The sequence below is a fragment of the Electrona antarctica genome (genome assembly GCF_951216825.1).
Source record: "Electrona antarctica genome assembly, chromosome: 14".
NCBI lineage: Eukaryota > Metazoa > Chordata > Actinopteri > Myctophiformes > Myctophidae > Electrona > Electrona antarctica.
In genome coordinates this window covers 32405341-32431693 of record NC_136795.1, presented here as the reverse complement: position 1 = coordinate 32431693, position 26353 = coordinate 32405341, and the positions used below count along the sequence as shown (strand labels likewise).

The window sequence follows — 26353 nt, the reverse complement described above, 5'->3', positions numbered from 1 at the left end:
GTTTAAACCTAGCTCGAGTTAACATTTCTTCTTTTCTTTGATGGCATCTTAGGATAGATGTAGACCTATTTGACAGTGCAGAAACATAATTGCCTTCCTTGATGTATTAATGAGCATCAATAACGACCATCACCTGTGTCACAGACACATACAGCTCCCCTCTGCAGGCCTCTACTACTGAAAGTGACTGCATGGAGTCTGTCTCATTTCTCTCCAATAGCACGTGAATATGATGGAATATGATTACAGCTCACATTTCATATCACACACTAGCCCCCCCCCCCCCCCCTAAAAACCCTTTTCTTTTTTTTTTGGAAAATCGATATTAATTTTTAATAAATCGATAATATCGATATATATCGATATACGATATATCGTTACATGCCTAGCTGGTATCACTCTGCCACTCAGCGTGGACTAGCTCCACCCTGGGGACCAAAATACTGACTCAACTCAACATTACACACACACACACACACACACACACACACACACACACACACACACACACACACACACACACACACACACACACACACACACACACACAGGGAAGGAAATTAAGAAACTCTACGGGCAGAGTCCAGGAGTGAAGAATATAAGCCTTGATTTATACTTGGTTGCGTACCGACAAAAATTGCCATTCTACAAGCTCACAGTGTGTCGCTCAGCGATGTGTTGTTGTGAGCTTATAGATGTTCGATGTGTGACACGACATGCAACTAAGTTTAAATCACCATTAAGATTAACTCAAATCCTATGGAATGATACTGTGTGAGGATGTGCAAGGTTGACCGAGTTGCAGGTTGTGTTGCGTGTGTTCTCCACAATTTGTACTGAAATGGTCATCTACGATGGTTACACAGATAGATAGTTAGATACCTAAGTTGTGTCAGTCTCCTCTACATTGTGTGCACTTAAAAATGACCGCCTCTGTGGAGACATAGAGAAAAGTGTAACGTTATGCATCTCACATGGAAAAGGCAGAAAATGAAGGGTGAGCACAAAGAAACAAAAGCTTGATGCCAACGTGGCAAGGAGTTCTGGGGAACGTTGGCAAACATCTACGTATGAAATGTCAATGTGCAGTAAAACCTGTACCCACAGAGCTACAGTGCATTGTGGACTTTGTGTAACCACCCAGAGAGAGACAAGAGACACTAGAGACTCACTGACTGGCTGTCCAACGTCACGGACAAACCCGTCGAGAGAGAGCCAAAGCCCAGAGAAGGGAGAAGAGACCAGAGCCTACTAGGAGTTACCTCCCTTTTCAAGCTACAAGGCATTGCAGTCTGTAAGGTCCAGTGCTCTAGAATTGCTTGTGAGGGGATTGCGAGGTCAGTCTTTTCTCTTCTCTGCTTCGGTCGCCATGCTCTTGCCACAGACGCAACAAAAAACATCGCCCTCAGACACGCGTCTCGCTCCTAACTCTCCTTGCTGCCTTTGTGGCCATCATCTCCTTTACTCTCTCCCTTACTTCCTCGATCTGCCTTGCCCTTTCAGCCATGCTTGCCTTCTCCCTCTCCTCTTCTTCCTTCCTCTGCCTCTCTCTGTCTCTCAGCGGGTGGGGCTCTCTGTGGGTACAGGCTGCGGGTCAGCAGGATCCAACAGGATGGTTACCGACCAGCTCCTCAGGAATGCTATCCTGGGGACCTGCAGCCTTGTGCTGCTCATGGGCCTGCTGATGGAACTGCTGGGTCTGCAGGAAAGCCGCAGGCTGAGGGACGGCTTGAGCCAGTGGGGGAACTGGCTGGGGCTGGACATGAGGGTATGCCTGAGGTAATGTTTGAGGTTGTGACTGAGGCTGGGAGTGCTGCAGGGGCGGCTGCTGTGGATGGGCCAGGGCCTGGATGTGAGCCTGGGTCTGGACCTGGACTTGAGGCTGAGATGGTAGCTGGTTCTGCTGTGGCTGTTGCTGGTAAGGAGGAGGGGGAGGAGGTGGCGGAGGAGGAGGAGGCTGGTGCTGTAGCTGTGGGGATGCTGCTCCGTTCTTACTGAGGCCACAGGACTGAGCTGCACAGTGGATCTGACGCAGGGTGTCCAATGCCTCGCTCTTGGCATGTTTCAGCAGGTCTGCCTGGCCCTGAGAGAGGGACGAGAAAAAAAGAGTAAGAAAGAGATAGACACAGACAGCTACAGACAGAGGAATGGAGGAGTTGAAGTGAGCGACTGATGGCCAGAGAGTAAGAGAAGCTGCAAAGTGCTGCATCATCATCATTGTTTTTCATGTCGAAATAAAAGAAACATCTGAGAAATTCCATTAATTAGATCTACAAGCTCACCGCTGTGATCTTGAAGATCTGCTATTTTCACTAGCTTGGGTCCCAGAGAGACATAAAATGTATCTTTTGGGTCACGGCCCACAGGCTAAAAAGTTTGGGAACCACTGAGGTGATCCAACAGTTTTATATTCTCAATGCAATGACGTACATGTGTCAGAAGAGGGCAGCAGAGAGCTGCTCAATAAAACCTTTCGGTTCAGAGTGAGCCTTGTGGTAGTTTGACAGTCTGTTGTGTGTGTCAGCTGCTAAATAGAGATCTCATGCGGTGATAATCTTACACTATGTTTCTGCTCTTCATTAGAGGACAGACCAGATGCAGTCCAGCCATATGGAGAGGAAGTGGTCAGGGAAGGCATCCTACTTTATGGGGCCGTAAAGTCACTCTGGACAGTTTCCACGGCTGCCTTCCTCACTGAGGTAGCGGGCGGTTGGAGCAACCGAGCTGGCCAGCCATGCCATTATTGTCCTCACTGTTACCCATTATTATGAACTGTAAATGTGACCAACCAACACGTGGCAGTTATTTCTCTGTGAAAAGTGCTTAATTTTTGTCATTGTCATTCCTCTTTGCCATCTTCCATAATGCAAACCGGTCATTCTAGATGACATGTTTTCTACAATTTCACAACAACTTTCTCTGAATGTCTTCTTTTTCTTCACTTCCTTCTCACTACCATTCGACTCAAATAGTCTTCACAAGCAATAGCAAGCAACAGTCTTTTTGATTGATTGATTGATTAATTGAATACTTTATTAGTCAGAAATGTAAACAGGCGGTGGGGGGTGGAAGTAGAGACAGGAATGGGAGAATTGGTGTGGACTGTGGGGCAAGTACTGCTGTACGCCTGTTTCTCAAATAAAAATAAGCTGAAACATGTTTATTGCGACCATAGTTCACAGATTACTATGAAAACCCGCAAAACATGTCAGTCTGTCAGTCGTCACGCCACCATATATGGCTGTCGGTCCCTCACGCCTCGTGACACGTCACACCACCATATATGGCTGTCAGTCCGTCACGCCTCGTGACACGCTCCATACTGGCCATCTCCATATATGGAGTTCACGACACTGACCTCATCAAACCCTGGATAGCCATACATGGAAAAGACTGGATAGTCACCTAGATCTGTATATATGTAGCCGGCCAGCAACTCTACATCTGACCTCAAACCTTTAGATCTCCATATATGGAGCTGACATGTTCTGACATTCCATATGTTGATTCTTCCCCACCCGTCCATCCTCTTCGATGTCTCCCTTTTGACTGATTCCTGTCCATTCAAACTCTAGACGGGCCAAACAGGCCTGAAAATTAAGGCCCGGCCCTACCTTGGCCCTCGTCAAACCCTGTACACTCAAGACACTGCCCCCGCTGCCACCCTTAGATCTCCATATACGGAGATGACCTGTTCTGACATTCCATATGTTGATCTGACCTCATCAAACCCTGTACACTGTTTCCATCATGTATTGAATTCATCAACTCATCCGTTATGATGCATGTCTCCCTTCCACTACCACTGAAATCCATCATCCAGCAGACTGAAGACTAAATGTGAAGAGGAGTTAAGTGATTGAACATCTGTGGATCCATAGACCTGTGCTGCTCCAGCACCTCTCACACGAGATGCCACCTCTTCCAAAAGCTACCTTCCGGCAAGAGATACACAATTGTGAAATATTTAATATTTATCCATCTGCCTATGTTGCTCAGTGAGGCTCACCAACCTCAAAGAGATACATTCCTTGCACATTCCTTGCAAACATACCAGACAATAAAAAATAATTTATTTTGCGGGGAAAAAATCAATGGCTGCCAAGGAAACCACAACACATGATGAGGGTACTGCCCAGCACAGAATGTTTGCGACGGCACTCGCAGGTGAAGCATTGCAAGTGGCCTTGTACGTTAACAGCTACTGAGCATGCCACACGAAACCATGAATAAGTCATTTGTCGGAAAAGACAATTATGTAAGATATGACTCATCAGCCCCAAATCTAAGCCAGCAGGAGCACTGTCATGTCATGTGGTACCAGGAACCAAATCACTGTGGCCTGGGATTCTTGTGCGTTCCCACTCGCGCAGTTGGCACACGTCCACCCACAGAGGGACAGTGTTGGCCAGGGCTGACAGCAAATCCCATAGCTAAATATCCTCATTAAAACCACTTCCTTTTCTTTTGATTGTTTGTCAAATCCAGCCCATGCTGCTTAAATTAAATACACTTTAAATGTGCCAGTCTACGCACCTACAGAATTCATCATATTATCATAAAGGTAATCAGCCCATGCTGCTTTATTAATAAATTATTATTAAAAAACAGTATGATTTAAAGAGAGATGTGCCAGTCTACCAACCTTCAGCATTCATTCGTTAGCTATCATGCCGGTGTCGTGCACTGAAAATAGGCCACCTACAAGCTCACGATGTGCAGCACAACGCGATGCGAGTTGGAGATCCGTTATCTTTGGTACACGACACCCACAAACAAATAAGCATAACCAAGGCTTAAGGTTTATAGTACAGTCCTCGGTGTTCATTTATCACTAAGAAGTAAGAACGTAAAGATGGCCCCTACTTTACTCTCTTCAGAGTTAAATGAACACGGGGGGCATTGACGGGGATATTGGAGCAGGAGCCAGTCCAGAGCGAGCAGAGATCCATGCCCATGCGTCTTCATTTGACCTTTCACCCACACACAGAATCCATGAACATTAGAGCTCTCATCATTGATCGAACTCATGTTTAGGGCGAGTCCCAGACAAAGAGAGAGAGAACACTGGGTGGGATTAGAGGGGAATACACCTAGCCCATGTCTCTAGAATACAGTCCTCATTCTCAGGGTCCAGTGAATAATGCTCAGAACTGTGTGATTCACAACGCAAGCGGAACAATGCTTACCAGAAACTAAAGTGGTTGGGAGTTCGACACAGAATGGAATCTACTCCTGACAATGAGGTATTTTTTTCCTGATTTGTTTATGTGTTTATGTATACATTATTATATTAAAAGAATACAATATTTTCTGTTGGATACCAGTAGTTAAGGATCTCCTTTTGTCACTGTCTCGCGAGCTAATTCGACTCGAGGCATCCACATTTGAAATTAACAAAATACTTCTGAGCTCTGAGCTCAGCTGTCAAAGGAAGATAAGATGGACGCGCGCGCACGCAGACACACACACACACACACACACACACACACACACACACACACACACACACACACACACACACACACACACACACACACACACACACACACACACACACACACACACACACACACACACACACACACACACACAGTCTGCTAGGGGGAGTTGTCTCGACAGGCTCTCACCAAATGTTCAGCGTCATACACAGATTAAGACAGAGGACGAGGAGTTTGTGTGCCCAATCTGCCCATCCCTCTAAATCAATTAGGGGGATGGACAAAGAGAGTGGAGGAGGGGTGGGTGGGTTTAGGGATCAAATCAGTATGGATATTAGTGTGTGTGTTTGTTTAGGAAGTGAATGGGTGGTTAGAAAGAGGGTGGATGAAACGCTAAAAGACAGGGATTAGATGTGTGTGTCCAACTGTTGCAGCATTTAAGCATTTAATTCCCCCAATGCTACAGAGTGTGCTGAATCTTAATTAAGATAATAATCTGGCTGCCTCGCATGCTGTTTTTGGTGCTATACACAGCACAATGTTTTAATTCCCGGTCCATTTCTTCCCTCTCAGAGTGGAATTAACATTGCGTAGTCAAAGCACAGTACTGTACATACATGACATGACAGAGATGTAAAGCCATGTTCCTTATATGCACATTTTTAGTAACATGCATGATCTCAAACAACACTCTTCCCTACCAAGGGAGATTCTGCACTCTGTGCTAATTGCTTTCATAGGGGAGGCGAGGCGATGCCGACATGAACATGGAGCACCAGGGATGCCTGGTGGCTCCGTTAGTGCATGCACAAACCACATGTTGAGCTTGTACAGTAAGTGCGAGGCTTTGGGTTCAAATCCAATCCCTGTTTTGCACTGCATGTCTCATCTCTCTCTCTCTCTGCCCTTGTTTTCTTGTCTCTCTACAACGGACCAATCTGAAATACAACAGAGCATGCCGAAAATCTTCGTCTTAAAATACAAAGGAAAAGACCTGTCAGTGGGGAGTGTTGGCTGGGAGGAGGAGTAGGACTAAGGCCCTATACGTCCTCTCTGGGGGGCGGGGGGTACTACCTGTCAATTCAATTCAAAGGGCTTTATTGGCATGAGAAAACATATGTTTACATTGCCAAAGCAGAAAGCACAATACAACAATACAGCAATGTCAGTGGGGAGTGTTGCCTACATCCTATCTGGGGGGGGGGGGGGGGTACTACCTGTGAGTAGGGAGTGTTGGCTGATGAATGAATATCAACATCCTAATACATCCTAATACTGGGGGGTCAAATTCCTGCTGTCTCAATTTCTTGAGGCTTTTTGCCTTTATTGATAGATGTACAGTAGGTTGACAGGACACGGGGAGAGAGATGGGGGGTAAGACACGTAGCAAAGGTTGTCGGGATCGGGACTCGAACCCGCGACACGCTGTCAGGCTGGATTACCAGCCTATAGGTGCCCGGACCGCTATGTAGGCCCGGGCACAATCATTATGGTGGTGTATGTGCATTGTTCTGCCTGCTTCACCTGCTATTTTACTAACTAAATGCACTGGCAGATATAAAGTGAAACTTACTTGCATCAAGTCATGTTGTTCACATTGTAAATGTCAAAATTGTTATATTCGGCTGCACCGCAAAGACCATGCCGTTAAAGCCAAGTAACTTGATCCAGCAGCTAATAAGAACATCAAGTTTTATGGTCAAACGTCATATTCCCTCATTTACCATTCATTGTTTATTTTGCATCGGGGGTGCCCTCGCATCCAGTCTAACTCCCCAAAAAGTCAGGCTCAAGTTCAGAGACAAGAAGATACGTTAAACAAACTCATTGAAGTCCTCTTTCACCGTCAGTGAATTAAGGACAGTGGTTAATTCACAGGTAAAGACTACTATGCGATGGTTGACGAGACATTAAGAACAACAAAACCGTTATAGGTCTCTGTAGTCTCTGTAGCTGATGGGTGCAGATTCTTATATATTCCCCTTTTTCCATTGACGAGACATTAACGCATGGGGAGTTGGCGCTGCGCTGCCATTAAATTATACAACACCATGATCATTATTGCTGTCACCTGTGTACAACTAACATTAATTGCATGTCGACACTGTAAGAGCACATTAACGACAGGCAGCTTGACAGAATGACGGAGGCATGTTGTCGGTATGATGCGGTTTGAACTAACCATTATTTGACACTTCCGATGTGATCAAGTGGCCTACTTGATGCATGTCAGAGCATTCGGTAGTAAAATAGCAGGCAAAGAAAGCGAGCACTTTATGCACACCGCAACAGGAGTCTGACACTGTAGAACAGAATAGACCAGTGGTTTTCAACTAGTGGTCTGGGGACCACCAGTGGTCCTTGAGGGGGTTCCAGGTGGTCCCCAGCTGAATGATGGAGAGTTGGTAAGCAAATGGAGAGCGAGTCTTGAGAGCGTAAAATTAATTTGGTTTTATTTTACACTCCCAAGAGTTAAATTATTGCTAAATCTCTGCATCACGAAGTCTACACGATTAGAGAACGTCGTAGAAGAATTGTTATTTTGGTCAATGTTTGCCTGTTATCTCTCCTAATGGTAACGCATCAAAATAGCATGGAATTGTGAAATTGTGTATCCAACGATAACAAAATATTCTACGTTTAGGGTCTGAGAGGCTAAATCTCATTAAAATGGTGGTCCGTGGCTCAAATGCCGAAGAAATAATGGGCCTTGATATGAAAAGGGTTGAAAACCACTGGAATAGACTGTTCAATCTACGGAGAGCATGGCTCCCTAAGGTAGTGGGAGTGACAAAAACTGAACACAATAAACATGTTACGACGAGTTACATGTGACACAGCAGCAGCAGCAGGGACACATACCGGTAATTCAATCCTGCCATGTGAGGAACTGATAAGGGGAATGAGTACAGCAAATCTGACAACAGAGTGGGAAACGCTTTGGTCACATTAGTTTATTATACACTCCACAAAATCATTTGCGCCCACCTGGTGGCTAAGCCAGAAAGATACCAGTAGTTAAGGATCTCCTTTTGTCACTAATTCGACTCGAGGCATCCACATTTGAAATGAACAAAATACTTATTCAGTGCTATAGCACTGATCAGAGCTCAGCTGTCAAAGGAAGATAAGACGGACGCACACACACACACACACACACACACACACACACACACACACACACCACACACACACACACACACACACACACACACACACACACACACACACACACACACACACACACACACACACACACACACACACACACACACACACAGGCTGCCTTCAGGCTGGGGTTTGTTTTTGTTTTACTCTGAGTAACCTTATCTTACCATCACATGCCTGCATCATGGGCAGGCAGAGACAATACTTTATTGCTGAGAGCGTCCTAAAGTCATCTACTGCTGAATGCACACAGGCATCTCCAGAGTCTGTGTTCCTACAAACTACTGTACACACTCCCATAATGTCTTATCATGTTAGTTAGCTAAGCCCATAAATAAAACCGTAGTTTAGAGTATTAATTAAGGCATTTAGGGATTAGAGAGGACACAAATGCAATTAGCCCCAAGAGTCTTTCTTAAGATGCAGTATAATCTTAACAGATTGGGGCAGAGGTGGCCTAAGGGTTAGAGGAGCGCCCTTGTTGCCGAAAGGTTGCCGGTTCAATTCCCCGGACAGGCAGGAAAAAGTGATTGTCATCACTCACCCAACACCGCTGAAGTGCCCTTGAGCAAGGCACTGAACCCCCAGCTGCTCCCCCTGGAGCTGCTTAGTGGCCAACAGATAAGACTGTGGTTGTACTGGTCAGCTGCCAGGTTTTAATGTGTGTGTGTCTGTCTGTGTGTTTCTATGTGCAGGGCGTTGCTGAAAATGAGCACCTGTGCTCAGCTACTTTCCTGGGTAAATAAAGAATATATATATAAAAAAAAATAAAAAAACAGTACGGTTTAGAAATACTTATCCAGAGGGCTTGAGCCCTTGTATTGCCCCACTGCTGAAAGACGGACAGAAAAATAATCATAATAACCCGATGTCTCTGCTTAACGGGCAGCCAGTCACCTTCCTCCTAATCTGAGAACCCATTGGCAAATAAAGGAGAAACAGCACCCTCTTTTCCTAGTCAACAGTCAGTCTGTCTTGAGAGAATACCTTCCACAACAACATTTTCAAGTGCAAGCCCGCCCATTGTCTCATGCTGCAGTAGAAGTACATATAATCCATGGAGACGGACGTGGACTTTTGGTTGCATATGTTTGAACATTATTTGATTTATTAACTTTGCTTGCTGTTGTAATCAAATCACAATTTAGAAATTATTATTAAATAATTTGTGCAGGACGTCATGTTTGCATTTATCTGCCTGTAATGCTGTCTAACCTATTTTGCTTCTTTGAGAATAAATCATTTGTATCTGCAATAGCCAGACCTACCTTATCATACAGACAGTACATTGACAATAGTGGCATATTGTAGCCTATTTATTCAACTTTCCTTTTCTTTTGGTGCAATAGGCAATAGCTATTTCTCAAGATTTGTCAAGATCAAACGTGAATTGTGAATCTTCATGAGCCGTACGTGCACCCTGCAAATTGCATTATACAATGTGTTTCTACTGTAATCAATAACATTGTAGTGTAGATGGTTGATGATTCACGGTGAGTTTCTATAATCCTGTAAGTGAGGCAGCTCTAACCTTGAGCACAGTGATGTTCCAAGCATAGCTCTCCATGGCCTTCTGAAGTTTACGGCCCTTCAGGCCTTCCTTGGCTCCGATGCGGTGAAGGTCCTCATGAAAGTCCAGCCCTGGAAAGAACACATACATAAATATGTGAAAAAGAATGAATCGAACAGTCTGCAGTGCAAGGTCAACATTTAGACCTAAGGCCAGATTCTACAAATGTCTTATAAATCCTGTCAGTTTTCTGAAAAATGTATGTTTCTATATCAGTGGTGCTCAAACTTTTTCAGGACCCCAAACATTTTTGTTTTTGGCCGCCGACCCCCATCTCAAAATACTTTGTTCCAGGGACCCCCCAGGGACCCCCCAGAAGCAAAGACTTTAGTTAAAAAACATTTGCTGGGAAAGATTTGCAAACGTTTTCAAGATTTATCAAAAATAGCAGATCTACAAGCTCATAGCACGGCACTCGGTGCCATCCTATGAGCTTGTATATCTACTATTTTTCAATAGCGAAAGTTTCAAATAATTGTACACAGATACTTGATGGTCCTAATGGGTTAAGGTCAAGGTGAGTACATTTTAGTTCCCCGAAGAAGAATCACGAAGCAATGTCGGAAACGTAAAACATATCCTGCAGTTATCTGGGTGCATTATGTTAAAAAGTGACTACAATGACTGTCTCTGCCGGAGCCAAGTGCGCACAATGGCAGCCCACGAGCCACAGTTCTGCATTACAAATGCCACAGTGCTGCATTACAAATGGGGGTGAAATTGAGGTTGTGTGATGAAGGTTGGCCTCTAATTAATCTAACAGTAAGCCCCTGGCTCATTTAGCCTCAGTAGACCATTTTGAATCCTTGTGGCTGCCTGTGACACACTCCTACGAGGCTGTGCATAGTCTCTCAGCCTGCCAATTTACCAGCTTTTGGTCAATACACAAGACCCTAAAGCCTAATGTGTATTAAATATGGAGTGCCGCAATTTTTTTCCACCCTAAAACATGATCATCAGGTCTTATTGTTATATAAGGAGGTATAATTTTTTCAAAAAAGTGTACAGTATTTGTTAAAATGTTGTTTTTATGTGGGCACGCCCACCAGTTCATTAAGTATGCCTGGTTTGCCTGGTGGGTGATCATGGGTGGTGATCCACCTGAACTGAAGCATCATCCACAGCTGTAGTTGTATGATAAAAGGGGAGGGGTTAGGGGAGGGTCACTTTATTACTGTTTATTTCATTTGACTGTCAAGGGTTCAGCCTCCAGGAAGAAACCCTAAATACAAAGTTAATACAACATTGCACATAAAAACGACTCCAGGGTGTCTAATGAAGTACTGTCACCTCATAGACACATGAAAAACTGAAAAAATACATACATTGTGGCACTCCATCTTTAAGGAACACAGCTGAATACCAAATAGCACCTAAGATGCAAGACGTTCATCTCCCCATGTTCTGTGCTCCACTTAAGGGGACTTGTTGTGAAAGTGTGCCACTCTATTTCTGTCTAACCCAGCAGGTACACTGCCTCCCACTCCAACAAGAAACCTTTATGCTGTTGACTGTCGTTCTAACTGTGTTCTCCCCACGCATACACGCACGCATGCACGCACGCAAGCATGCACATGATGTAGAACATTGCATCTGTGACTCATAGCATAATAAGGGAAAAGCAGGGCAATTAGTTGTCTCTCAAAAATATTTGTTGATATCCAGAGCTGATATCCAGAGCCCCACTAACAACCCTTTCTTTCCGCTATAGCCTTTTCTTTTCTGATATTCACGGCTCTCAGCAGGCGGTCCGGCTTCCCTGTTATTCAAATAACTTGTGTGAAGTGAGGGTCGCCTGGTAATGTTTGTTTAAACAAACAAAGTCCATAGACTTTGCTGCCACATGATGTCACGTTTAGCGCCCTAAACAAACATTAAAAGTCCATAGACATGACTGCCATATGACATCATTTCATAAGCCAGATGTTGGGAGGAAAAACTACTCTTCTATACTAACAGTAGCACTACTTTATTACTTGCGCAAGCAGAGCGTGCAAGTACTGTGGTTGGCTGCGTATGTATGGTATGCATGGTATGTACTGTATGTATGGTATGCATGGTTTGTATGTATGTTATGTATGCCTGTCCTCGGTGGTCCCTAATTGGCTGTTGATGGTGACATAATTAAGATATGTTTCAATGTTATTGGCTGTTGATGGTGACGTAACTAGGGTACGTTTCAAGGTTGGTATAAGGTCAATAACGGGTCCAAAGGATTTAGAACAGCAGTTGTAATAGACATTAGTTAGTTGCAGTACTTGCGCGCTCTGCTTGCGCACAAGTAGGCCATGTATAGCCTACTTGTGTGCAAGGCGCAAGTTTGCACCTCGACAGAGTGCATTTCTAGTTCTATTATGTGAACGGCCTCATGCATGCTTGATGCACTGTTGAATTATGGGCAACGAAATGTTGCCTTGTGAACGTTAATTCAAACTAATTATAAATTTGCCTCTCCCCATGAGTATTTCCAAATAGTGAATTTAATATGCTCCAAAACAGGCCTGTGGGAGCGAGGAAATTGCTCACTCCCACATGATGGGAGTGAACAATTTCCACCTGAGCAATTTTCCACCTCTCATCTGTGTCTTCACAGATGAGATGAGCCACTCGAAAGTCACTTGATCCATCACATAGCTTGAAACTCATGCTGAGCGACCCACCCGCTTTCAATGTTATCAACCGATAATCGCCAGTAGGTTACTTATCACTCGAATGCAATCGATCCAGGCAGGCTCGCCTGGAGCCTACTGGCTGCGATTAGGAAACGCGGAAGAAAACATTGTGAAACTACCATTACTCTAATGATATAGACAGCATTGCAGAATGGCCATCTCAGAGCCTGGTAGTTATTTTAACACGGTTTAGGCTGATCTCATCATGTAATAATCGGGTACAGTTAATTGGCTGCTGCTAGTGCAGAGAAGAACCGAGCAGAAGTGGGCTTTATTGGTGTGGAACTGGGGAGAGAGGCTTGTCACATACGGCTTTTAATTTAAGAATCATTTAAGGATTGCTGCCCCCCAAGGCTACATACTCGCTGTTGTGGGTGAAATGTGGATGAAATTTAGAGTTACTAAACAGCCCCCATGGCAGATGCAGAGGAGACTGAATCACATAGTGTGTGTGTCTGTGTCTCTGTGTGTGTGTGTGTGTGTGTGTGTGTGTGTGTGTGTGTGTGTGTGTGTGTGTGCGCGTATAGGGGGGGGGGCTGTGCAATAAACAGCACAGGGGGAGCAAAAAGGGAAGTGACATGCACAGACACGCTTGCTTTTGCTTACGCACGCACGCACGCACGCACGCACGCACGCACGCACGCACGCACGCACGCACGCACGCACGCACGCACGCACGCACGCACGCACACACACACACACACACACACACACACACACACACACACACACACACACACACACACACACACACACAAACACACACACACACACACACACACACACAAAAAAGGCTTAGAAATGCTGTCTTCCTATGTAATGACCACTGCAGCGATAACGATTACCTATCCTCCAAATACAGTACGAAGAGAAAGGCAGTGACAGTGCAGAGAAAGAGCAAGTATAATAGATTGAGTCCTACTTACTGTAGGAATAATGAAAACAAATAGTATTTCAATTTGCTTCTGTGTTTGTGTCTTTTCCGGAACAAAAACAGAGCAGATGAAGAGAAGAGAAATGATGAAAGCAACATATTGGAGTGGAGCTTCACTTATTCAAGGGTTATTCGCAAGGCTTACAGAAGGAGAACGCAAGCGGAGTGTCATTATTGCAAACAATAGGGAGTGGGATTTTCTGGCTCAAATGGCCAGCACTAACAATGAATACAAAGAGAAAGAGCAAGAGAAAGCCTGATACAGTCGAGAAAAAGAGGGATCTTAAGAGATATCTCCCTACTAGTTATTTCAAATTGATGTTTCGTTTTCGCTTCTACTTTGATTGAAATTTGTCTACATGTAGAGCTACAGTAGGTCAGATTTCCAAAAATGTTAACCCTGAAGGAAATTTGTGTTAATTTATAGAATACGTGTTTTTTAGGGGTAATACGGGATGCTGAACTCAAATCTGCTGCATGCCCAGCTAAAAAATGGCTGCTACAAATCATTACAAATCTACCTTCTCTGTGCTTAAATGGTTGAGATATGATCATACATTACTTTCCCAGGAATTAATATAGCTACTCCTCTAGTATGTTTTGATTCATTTGAAGATGCAAAAACGTATTTAAATCCCTATCCTTTTAGTGTTTCATATTCCAACCCTGCATTTCAATACCAATATACCATTGGTAATGAATATGGCATATTCTTACCAATACCACCCACAATGTATGCCAACACATACACATTGGGAGTGTGTGTTAAATGTTGAAGTAACGATAAAACACATATCCATCATTAACCAACAATGTATACTGTATAACATTTTACTTTAGAGTTGCATAATGGATATATTTGATATTGGTATGAGTAATGTGACTACACCTTGTTGAGACTTTGATGAGACAGGGGTTATTTGTCACATTAGCTCAGAGTAGAATTACTGGTCTACCTTACAGTCTGTCAGCCCACAGGTTAGCTCATTGCATGAGCTTGTTAACTCTGTGACATGGTGTCTGAGGATTAGTAAGGACTGAGGAGTGAGGACCAATTATACGAAGATCAGTTGAAAATGGGTGCAGTGGTGGAAAAAGTACTGACATTTTCAATACTGCAATATACTGTTATATACTGTTAATATTCTGTATAAGTAAAGGACCGGAATTCAAAATGTACTTGAGTATTGAGTGTTGACATCAAAATGTACTTAATGGTAGGGTAAGTGATTTTCTTTGGTTAAAACAAAAGTTGAAAGTATATTTGTATAGTTGCGAACGCAGTGATTGCGAACGCAGTGATTGCGAACGCAGTGAGCATTTACTATGAGACCCAGCAGATCACGTCTGTGTGTGTGTCACGCCGTAACACCACCCGCCCACCACCAGAGGGCGCAGCTGTATCACACACAAAAACACACACACATGCACGCACGCACACACACACACACGCACGCACGCACGCACGCACACACACACACACAAAAAACTTAACTTAAAAAAAAACTTAACTTAAAAAAAAACTTAACTTAAAAAAAACGTAACTTAAAAAAAAAACTTAAAAAGGAAAAACGCACACACACAAAAAACTTAACTTAAAAAAAAACTTAACTTAAAAAAAAACTTAACTTAAAAAAAAACGTAAAAAGGAAAAACGCACACACAAAAAACTTAACTTAAAAAAAACTTAACTTAAAAAAAAACTTCACTTAAAAAAAAAACGTAAAAAGGAAAAACGCACACACAAAAAACTTAACTTAAAAAAAAACTTAACTTAAAAAAAAACTTAAACAAAAAACTTTTTAAAAAAAAACTTAAACAAAAAACTTTTTAAAAAAAAACCTAAAAAAGAAACACGCACGCACGCACACATACACACACTAAAAAAAAACTTGAAAAAACATTTAATTTAAAAAAACTTAACTTAAAAAAAACCTTAAAAAGTACGAAATTTATTCTAATTGTTGTTATTGCAATTTACGAGCTGCGTTCGCTTCCCGCGTTTGCGCGTCTTACTTGTACTCATTGTTTGCTCAGTAACAGGAAACTCCATGTCTCTCCAGCTTGTTATTAAGCAGAAAATACAATTTCAGGTCGGGATACCAATTTTATCCAATCAGGATTGAGAACTCAGTCAAGATACAGATTAAACGAGGGCACGGTGGCATGAGTTCAAGTCCGTTGCTCTCCCCAGGTTAGATCAGGGGTTCTCAACGTTTTTGGCCGGGGACCCCCGGAAATGCTTTGGCAATGTCTCGGGACCCCCGCCCCGCCCCCTCCCGACCCCCAATATAAATTGACTGCTACAATAACCTTAAACCATTTTGGGCGGGAACCCCTTTTGGTGTTTTAAGCATTGTTATAATTTAGCTATTGAAAAATAGCAGATCTACAAGCTCATAGCGCGCCACCGAGTGGCGCTCTATGAGCGCGCTATTTTTTTTTGAAAATAATTTGGGGACCCCCTAAAATAATTTGGCGACCCCCCGAGGGGTCGCGACCCACGGGTTGAGAACCCCTGGGTTAGATAATTGACACAGGGGTGAAAAATGGGTTACACAATCGTGGGACAAAAAAAAAGATACAGATTAAACAAGTGGAATTGTAGTGATGGCACAAAGAAATCAGCAGACAAAATTGGAACTGGAACACTATAAAAATTAATAAATAGCTGATTTTGGATTTTTCATCGTATCGTGATCGAAAGTTCAAGATCCAAGGTTGTACTTTATTGTTACATCTTGGGTACAGGTACGTAAGAGTCAAACTTATTTTAGTTTGGCTTCCTTACAGACAATGCAGCAGCATATACGGTAGATAGCATAACATTCAAACAACAAAACACAGCAAGCACAGCAAACAAAGGGATAGAATGAGAGTGCAAGAAAGAGCATTCAAAGAGTAAAAGATTAAATAAAATAGTAACGTACATGTGCATGTTTTCCCTGTAGTAGCAAAATTAGGTAAACTTTATGTGAACAGCTTCACAGTAGGTTATGTTCCATATCTCTCTCTCTGTGGTGCCTCTGTAGAACGCTTTTAGGACTTTGGGGTCCATATGCCACCTTTCTTGAGTCTTCTCAGGAAGTAGAGGCGTTGTTGTGCTTTCTTCACCATCCGCTCCGTCTGTAGCCTACTGCCCAGGTGAGGTCTTCAGTGATGTGTACTCCCAAGAATTTGAACTCTCTGACCCTTTCCACTGCAGCACCCCCGATCTGGATGGGAGAGTGGTCTCTGGGAGGTATCCTGACCTGTAGTCGAAGATCAGCTCTTTTGTCTTGTCGACATTGAGAGCCAGGTTGTTCACTACTTCTCTCCTGTAGGCTGTTTCATCATCGTTTGACTGTGGTGTCGTCCACGAACTTGATCACTTTGTTGGAGCTGAACAGAGCCACGCAATTTCTGGTCACTGGTCCATGCAGATGCAAACCAATAATGCACATGCATTCACACACAAATAAAACAAATCTATTACCGGTATTACATTTCAGAGAATTCCACGCCCACAATTGTGTGCCCATTACATGGAGCTCATCATTTTGTGTGCCAGTTCAGGTGGCCAAGTCATATGAGGAGTTTGCAGGCCTGTGCTTTCTGGCCATGATACGTCACTGACGTCACCTCTGTGCGTCCTCGACCCAGAGTTGTGTATCTGCGACTACTGGCCAATTACGAGCAGCAGTCTGCCGCCCAGTGCTGAAAGTGAAAGAAAAAGGTACCCAGCATGGACAACATGCACTTGGATATCTCTCTGTCTCTCTCTTATTCACGGAGAAAAAGCAACAACACAGAACACGCTAACAGGAACAACACAACCTGACCAGCACGGAAAAAACACGTGGAGACCCGCCGCAAGCTTCTACAGATACAGACACGCAAATACAGCAAATATGTACATAACAATATGGCAAATACAATAAATATATATTGAATCTCACACACACACACACACACACACACACACACACACACACACACACACACACACACACACACACACACACACACACACACACACACACACACACACACACACACACACACACACACACACACACACACACACACACACACACACACACACACACACCAGCAGCAGCTGGAGGTGCCAAAGTGTGCATCCCAGCTGCCGTTCTGGTCCCCCATTAGTGGTGTGTGATGGCGAGCCATCAATAGTCCCCGGGGGAGGGGAGCTCATCCAGCACCTCTCCATCCTCATCAACACGTCAGCACCACTGGCCAAATTAAACTGATTAGCTGCAATAATGATTGGGCATAAATGGAGGAGAGGAGAGGGGAGGGGTGTGGCTGTGAGAACCATGGTAACGGTGAGAGACGACAGGGGGCCAGAGTGTTTTGTAGCGCTGTAGTTCTGTTGGCCATTGTCTGCCTTCTCAGTGAATGGGGCAAACCTTTGGAAGTCTCTGCCCACGGTTCTAAAGCTAGAGACGGATGGTAATGTGTTTTTTTTTTACAGAGGATTCAAAGTAACTATTGTTTAAATCAAATCAACTGTGCTCAAATGTATATATAATGTATATAATGTAATTGACTGGTTATCTGGATGATATTATGTCTATTTGTGTTTTGTAAATGTATTGGGTTTGATTTTGATTATGTTATATTACTGTATATATAATTTGTTACTTTACTACTATTTGTGCTTGAGTTGATTGAGTTTTAGACTATAGCTTTTTTTTTATATAGGCCTACATCTACAAGCTTACAACGTGTCGCGCTGCACACTTCTATCTATACTAGATCTTCTATTTCCGGTGCACAACGCCAGTGCGTAGCTAAGTATAACTCATGCGTGAGTCGTGACTTCTTAGCACACAAACACCCTCTGTGTCCAACAGCACAGGTCTAGATGTGCACAGGCATGACACATAGACTATGTACAAGAGATGGCAGCTAAGCACAGTGTACAGTATTATGTACAGTATAGTATATCTGCTGCTATGCTCTCACACCTTATGTTCAACCTCAGATACATACCACACTGGAAAGATATACTATGTGTAATTATGTACATTTTATTTATTTATTTCTTATTTTTTATCCCACAATTTTGTAACCCATTTTTTTCACCCGGTGCCAATTACCTAAGCTGTAATCCTGCGTGCAACTCTCCCTCTGTAAACCTGGGGAGAGCCCCGAACTAAGCTCATGCTTCCTTCAATGTGTTCCAAGTAGCGCGTGGAAGGAACGTGTTATTCCAACCAGTTCCTTTCCCCTCCATCATGCGACCAGGATTACTGCATGTTTTTAGTGAGGGTACCTACCCTAGGTCAGGGGTTCTCAACGTTTTTGGCTGGGGACCCCCGGAAATGCTTTGGCCATGTCTCGCGACCCCTGCCCCGCCCCCCTCCCCACCCCCAATACAAATTGACCGCTACAATAACCTTAATAATAGAGAAAATACACACAGAAAGGTACTTTCACTAACCCCACCAAGGGCATGGGCACAGATGACGCAGGAGAGAACAAGCCCCCAGCGCCCACAGCGTCGCCGGCGGGAAATCGAACCCGGGACCTAGCTGTGAGGCTACATCGCTACCGACTGCGCCAACGTGCCCCGATTGATCTTTCTCTTCCACTTGCTCTCCCCGCCCCTCTCTTCATCTCTTTATCTTTTGTGCAAGTACGATGGTTTACAATTTACATCCATAAACCTGTGACGTGACTATATAGACGGTATGCGTGTGACATCATCATCATCATCCCGGAAGTTATGCATGAACGCCTACTGAGTGTCAAAAAACTACTTTCAGGCCTTGACAGCCCATACATTCAAATAGAAAAGTCCTACGTATCTGATTGTCTTAAACAACGTTAAACTCACTTTGCCACTGACTTTATGCATGCATATACCCTCTATAAAGTGGATTCTGATATTCTGATTCTGCTTCTAAGCAGAATCAGACGGGATTCGAGGCATATCAGAGTCTTTTTGGGGGTAGCGGAGGTGGAGGAGTGTGTGTCAGTTGAAGTGCTTACACAGTATGCTTGGCATGTAGTTGAGGAGGCCCGCTTCGGGTCTCTTCTGTCACTCCAGCTCCTTACCCCAAATGTGTTCCATAAGTTAACCCTTCCCCCTTCCCACATCAAAACACTGACACACAGCTGTGTGTGGCTGTGCTCGCGTGGGGTCTAGGGCCCTGTTCGGCACAGAGGAAGCTTCCTGTGGCTTATCCTGCTCCAAGAGGAGGGGGAGTGCCCTTTGATTCAAGCCCCCAGCATTCACAGCCTCCATCCCGGTGGAACTGCACAGCATGAACCCAGCTTTCCCCCATGGGGAGGCAGGCCGTACGCCTGAGCTACTCTGACACACTCGATCGGTACAAGTCTGTGGGACGAAGTATCAATACTGCAATATAGAACAACTCCGTAAGTAAAAGTCACAGATTCAAAAAGTAGTAAAAGTAGTTTAGTAAAGTTTAGTTACAAGCTACATGCTCTTAAGTAAATCTACTTAGTTACTTTACACCACTGTTTTCTCGCTCATGTACAAAGCACACGCAGCATGCAGTTTAAGGTTGTACTTTATTGTTACTGTACATCTTGTGTACAGGTACATAAGAGTAACACTTATTTTTGTTTGGCTTCTTTACAGACAATGCAGTGACAGCTAGCTTAATATTCAAACAAAAAAACACATCAAGCAACAGCAAACAAAGCAATATAACTAGAAAAAGTGCCCTTCTGGGCACAGGTCTCCACCAGGAGGATAGGACTGTGTGAGATGTTTGGCAAAATGTTTAGGATTAATAGAAACATGTTTTTGAGGCATTTTGTTCCAAAAATGTGTTTTGCAAAAATCAACCTGTTGGTGGCGCTATAACAGGCCAATGTGAAAAGGGTGGGATATATTCCTCAGCCTAGTAAGAAAATGTGTGAAAGATTTCACGTAAATTGCATGCTGCGTTCATGATTTGAGGCTTTTGTTCAAAACGGGGCAATCTTGCAAACTGTGAAAGCTAATTATAGCCAATTACGATGGAATATGAAATATCGGACAGATCCGACTTGAGCACATGACCATAGAGATAGTGTGTAACGATTTTTGGACAGAATCTGGAGGAGTAATATAAAAAAATGTGTTTTACAAAAGTCGGCCTACTGGTGGCGCTATAAAAGGCAGATGCGGAAAATGCAGGTAAACGATTTGTCCTTGGCCTCTAGGGAGTGTGCATGCAATGTTTCACACAGATCTGTGCAGTTTTAGGTAAAAAAATGTGAAAAGCTGCCTCATGGTGGCGCTATAACAGGCCGTTCTGGAAAATGTGGGGCAGAGGTTCATCGTTGGCATCCAGGGAGTGTGTGTGCAAAGTTTGGCATCGACCGGGTTAACGGTGCCGGAGATTAGCTGGTAACAGACGGACGGAAGGACAGACGGACACATGGACACACACACGGACGGAGTGCAAAACATACTCTCTCCCCATGCCTTCGGCCTGGTGGAGACAATAAAGAGTGCTAGAAAAAATGTGCATGTTTTCCCTGTAGTAGCAAAGTTAGGTAAACCTTTTTCTTTTTGTGAACAGCTTCACAGTAGGTTATGTTCCATACAACACAGTTTAGTTTAAGAAGGTGCAATTTGAGGCTATGTTCCATATATACAATACAATTACTTAGTTTAGAAAATCGGTTATCGTCGAGGCCCGAAAGAATCTTGATTTCATTCACCCCTTTTATTCCCATTGCTGCACGTTCCTCCAGACACAGCTGGTTTTGATAACAGAATTACTCCGTTTTTAATCTCATTCATGATGACATCCCTACAGTGTATTACTCATTTTAAACTAATTTTAAAAGCAAAAATATGTATCTGAAAATATTATAGGTTAGAAATAAGCCACGTAGAAGCACACACACACAGATCCACCGTTTGTCTATCAGACACTAAGTTGTGAACATAGACACAAAACGCCAATATAGCTAACGTCCCATAGCCTGAAGGGATGCAATGCTGTGATTGGTTCAGAAGCACAGATGCTTCTGTTTCAGAATGAAACTACAAAATAAATGCCCCAAAAAGACAAAGGACCCCGTCTTTAAAGCAAGGCCTACTTTATTACTGCAATGAGGCACATTGCAAACAGCAATCTGGTCACATCCATATTAACCTAACCTTTCTTCCCTGCATTGACGATGGGTATGTTTTAAGATGGAATCAGTGCGTTTTGGCTAGAGAACCAGCATTTACTCCTGCCGTCATCTTGGTGCACATGCACACAGAGATGATGAATAAACTCAGTCCCACGTGCCAAAGCATGAACTATAATAAATCACTGGCTTTGTTTACATTGACTTCTGTAACAGGAAACAGAAGTTGCACTGCCTGAGCATGTACTGACCTGTACCTAATGTTTCATTTGTCTTAGTCTTCGGTTCTTATGGCCACATCGTTGCCTGCAGGGCCAGACTGCGGTAAACAAGCATGATGAACATGATACATTTTGTCATCAATCATCCTCTGCTGATCTGAATATTCTGATTCTAATTGGCTGAGTCTGCAGGAGAGCTACCATTGAGAGCGGTAGAGAAGCTAGGCAGATGAGCAGCAATTAGTGCCTCAATGCAAGACAGACAGCAGAAAGCAAACCACAGGACCCCCAATTTGGAGCCATTTTTCTCCTAATGATCTTATTATGGTCAATTATAGGCGGTTTCATTCAAATGCTCTCAATGCGTTGCTAGGAGATGAGGCAGAACCCGTGGACACATCCGGTGGGTTGTTGGTTGGTTAATGTTATCTCGTGGTTAGCATAGTAGGCTAACTGCGTCAGCTGTTAGCTCACCATTAGGTTAAGTACTTTGAATCTGGATTAAGAGCTAAATGCCTAAATTGTAAATTGTAATGAATGTTTCTGTTGTAAGTTTCATCTCTTGCCAAACCAGTACTGGTACTACCCGACCACTGTCTCAATAGAAGAGCATGGACACCACTACTGCAGTTGTTAGATTGTCTTAACCATACTCTACCATACAGATTGGTTATAACACTGTATAGCAACAAAAAAAGGTATCGATTGTAGCTTGAAATAGACCACTTTCAACCTGGTGTCCTTGGATGTGCCTGACAGTGACAATAGAGCGCGTGACATCATCATCAAACCTGGTAAGTTATGCAGGAATGCCTAAACTACTTTCTGGCCTTGACAGCCCATACATCCAAACAGAAAAGTCCTATCTGATTGCATTAAACAACATTGTTAAACTCACTTTGTCTTAAATTGCCTATTGCTTTGCCACTCGATGTGCCATTCACTTTAAGCATGCGCATACCCTCTATATTCATCTTCAGCTCTGCTACTGCTGCTCGTGTATATTGTGTTTTTTCCATCTAAATAATTACTATTAACCTACTGTGTAAATAATGGTGAATATTTCATGATGTTCAGTGTCAAGAGGTTGCTCTTTGTAAGTTCGTATGGAAAAAACTATACAATTATCATTCAGAAATGATCCATTCGACACAATGCTGCTTCCATCCTAGGCGCTGGCCTTCATTTCTCCATCCTTTCAGCTTTCGCCTACATCACTCTGTGAAAGGAAGGACGTTTATGCTGCCTGGATCCTGTCTCTGGCAGCTCTTTATCCGGGAGGCTGATTGTATTCACCTGCACTCACTCAGACAAGATGACTACCCTGGGCTGACTCACTCACTGATGAATGGGCTATTCTGACGACACCAATCCCATGCCTTATGCCATGCTTATGACAGAGCTGTTGTTGAACCATATAGAATACACATGGACAAGAGACATAGAATTGAGTCCTGCAGGTTAATACCATACATCTCCTCTCTTGATAGAGTACAATCTATTAAGATAGGATATAGACTGAAAGCTTACACTACTGTACTGTTCAAAACCAAAGAAACTGTGTTCCAATGGATCCAATGTTAGTTATTATTTAGTCAAGCTCCTGTTCATACTTTTCACTGGTGAAACCTTTATAAACTCAGAAGACAGACATAACTACTAACTTTTGCAAGGCTCTCCTCCTCCCTCTCCCCATCTCCCTCTCTCCCTCCCCCCCCCCCCCCCCCCCTCTCTCTCTCTCTCTAGCTTACCTGCCCGTTGTGCTTGTGTGAGCTTGCAGTAGACCACATCGGCCGACTCGATGAGCGTTCTGCTGGTCTGGATCATCTGAAGGAGAGAGAACACAGGGTTATGTTTGTGCCATTGCCCAATGCCCGCTGTAGTATGTTAAGTCAAACATACTAGTCTTCTGTAAAGTTAAAACAGACAAACTGTAGGGATGCATGGGCATAAGGGAAAAACGAAGAGGCAAAAAGAAAAAGAAAAAAGGGAGGAGATATACCAATATGGAATGAGTAAAACGAGATTTCTCCTTGATAAAAGTAATTAGACAAAATACAGGGAGTAAAGGCCATGTTAATAAGTGTCCTTCTTTATGCATAGTTGTTTAAGCTTACTTTGTTATGAAGCATGAATAAAATAAACATTTAAATTAGATTTTTATACAATTGAAAACATGAAAAGGGGCATTCTGCATAATGAGCCCTTTCTACTTTTCTGCATTTTGATGCCAATACTTTTGTACGTTTACTCAAGTAAAGTTATATGTTAAGTTATATGTTATATGCTGGACTTTTACTTGTATCAGAGTATAGTATTGATACTTTCACTTAAGTAAAAACGTTGAGTTTCTCTCATGAACAGTCAGCAGGGGAATCTGTCAGCAGGGGAATTCAGAACAATGTGTATAGATTGGTGTTAGTGGGAATTAAAACATAGAAAATATAAAATAAAGGCGAAGCCACAAAAAAATACATTTTTGTATTGCTGTCGCAATTAAGCCCATATATGGAGATCCCTGATGTCATCAATATTAGTATATGGATGTGTGTCAGATGTGCCATATGTTGATCCTTCCCCATCCATCCTTCCTCTTCGATGTCTGTCGTACCTGTCCATTTAAACTCTAGACGGCCTGCCCCAAAGTTATTTGTGCAGCCCTGTTGAGTTCTCAACAGGGCCGAAGATTAAGTCCCGGCCCTCATCAAACCCTGTACACTCAAGACACTGCCCCCACTGCCACCATTTGATCTCCATATACGGAGCTGACCTGTTCTGACATTCCATATGTAGATCTGACCTCATCAAACCCGGTACACACAAGACATCAAGTCTCCATATATGGCCTGTGCACGAGACCTCGCCCTCAGGCGTCCTGTGTGTGTGTGTGTGTGTGTGTGTGTGAGTGTGTGTGTGCATGCATTTTTGTAAATGTATTTATAAGCTTAATCTGTAACTGAATATTTTATAGTTTTTATTACACAATACTTACTCGTGCCCTTTTCAATCCTGCACCTACTGTAACTTATTTGTCAGGTGAAGGATTGAAAAGGGCTGAAAAAACTAAAACTAACACTAAAACTAATAAAAACTGAACTAAAACTAATAAAAACTGAACTAAAACTAAGCATTGTCACAAAAATAAAAACTAAATAAAAACTAGCAAACCCGCTCCAAAAACAAACTAAAACTAACTGAATTATAAAACAATAAGTCAAAATGAACTAAAACTAAACTATAATGAAAAATCCAAAACTATTATAACCTTGGTGCGCTCATACTCATGTATGTGTGTGTGTGTGTGTGTGTGTGTGTGTGTGTGTGTGTGTGTGTGTGTGTGTGTGTGTGTGTGTGTGTGTGTGCGCGCGTGCAGGGCAGGCGCACATCTGGTGCTTGAAGCAGCAGGTTTTTGCGGGCTGCCGTTGGACTCGGCCAGCCCGGGTCTCTCGGGGCGGCTGACCGCAGAGTTCCAATGTGCTGATGCTTGGTTCACAGGACGGTCAGAATGCCTGAGTGACTGCAGCCCACGTGGGGCAGCCTGAGGACACGCCGGCCGGCTGGCTGCAGACATACCGACGGTGTACAGTATAGTATAGTGCATAGTGTTGGCAGCTCTAGGTCACGCAGTCCTTCGGCTGTATACCGACATATGCAGACGCACACACACTGCGGCCTCTGTTCTCGTGGGGAGTGGGGCTGTGCACCAGCCAGCAGTGGTGGAAAAATTTACTCGCATTCATTACTTGAGTACAAGTATCAATAACTGCAATACTCTGTTACGAGGAAAAGCCCGGAAATCAAAAGTTTTCAAATGTATAAAATGTATTTATATATATATCTTTTGAAAACAGCAGATCTACATGCTTACAATGTGAGCTTGTAGAGCGGCTATTTTCAAATGGACGAAATGTACATAGGGCTGAAGGGGTTAGTGTGTTTTGTGATAATAATCAAAATCTACAAAGTAACTAGTAACTAAAGTAATGTTGTATTCGTAGATAAAATTTGGAAATACCGTACGTAAATAAGTAGGCCTACCTCAAAATTGTACTTACTGTAAGTACAGTACTTGAGTAAATAAATGTACTTAGTTACTTTACACCGCTGGTTATTGTAGAGTGGGGCCGTTGCGCCAGGTTTGGAAAGCGAACGCATAAATATTCGAGCTGGCTGACACGAGCTCGGCACACACAGGCTATAAAGGTTGCTATAGAATTTGTTTAGTTACACCGAAGACA

General features: G+C 43.3%; 1 protein-coding gene across 1 annotated transcript in view; it reads right to left on the bottom strand.

Moving 5' to 3' along the window:
- Window positions 1-373: 373 nt before the first annotated feature.
- The window catches only part of LOC306937708 (inactive phospholipase C-like protein 2), a 227789-nt gene continuing 201809 nt past the window's right edge, over window positions 374-26353 (bottom strand). Inside the window, exons 4-6 of the mRNA XM_079521615.1 lie at window positions 23867-23942; window positions 10141-10250; window positions 374-2083 (exon numbers count right to left, since the gene is read on the bottom strand). Of these exons, the coding sequence (XP_079377741.1) occupies window positions 1595-2083; window positions 10141-10250; window positions 23867-23942 (675 nt within the window). The 3' untranslated portion in view covers window positions 374-1594. The remainder of the gene's footprint in view (window positions 2084-10140; window positions 10251-23866; window positions 23943-26353) is intronic.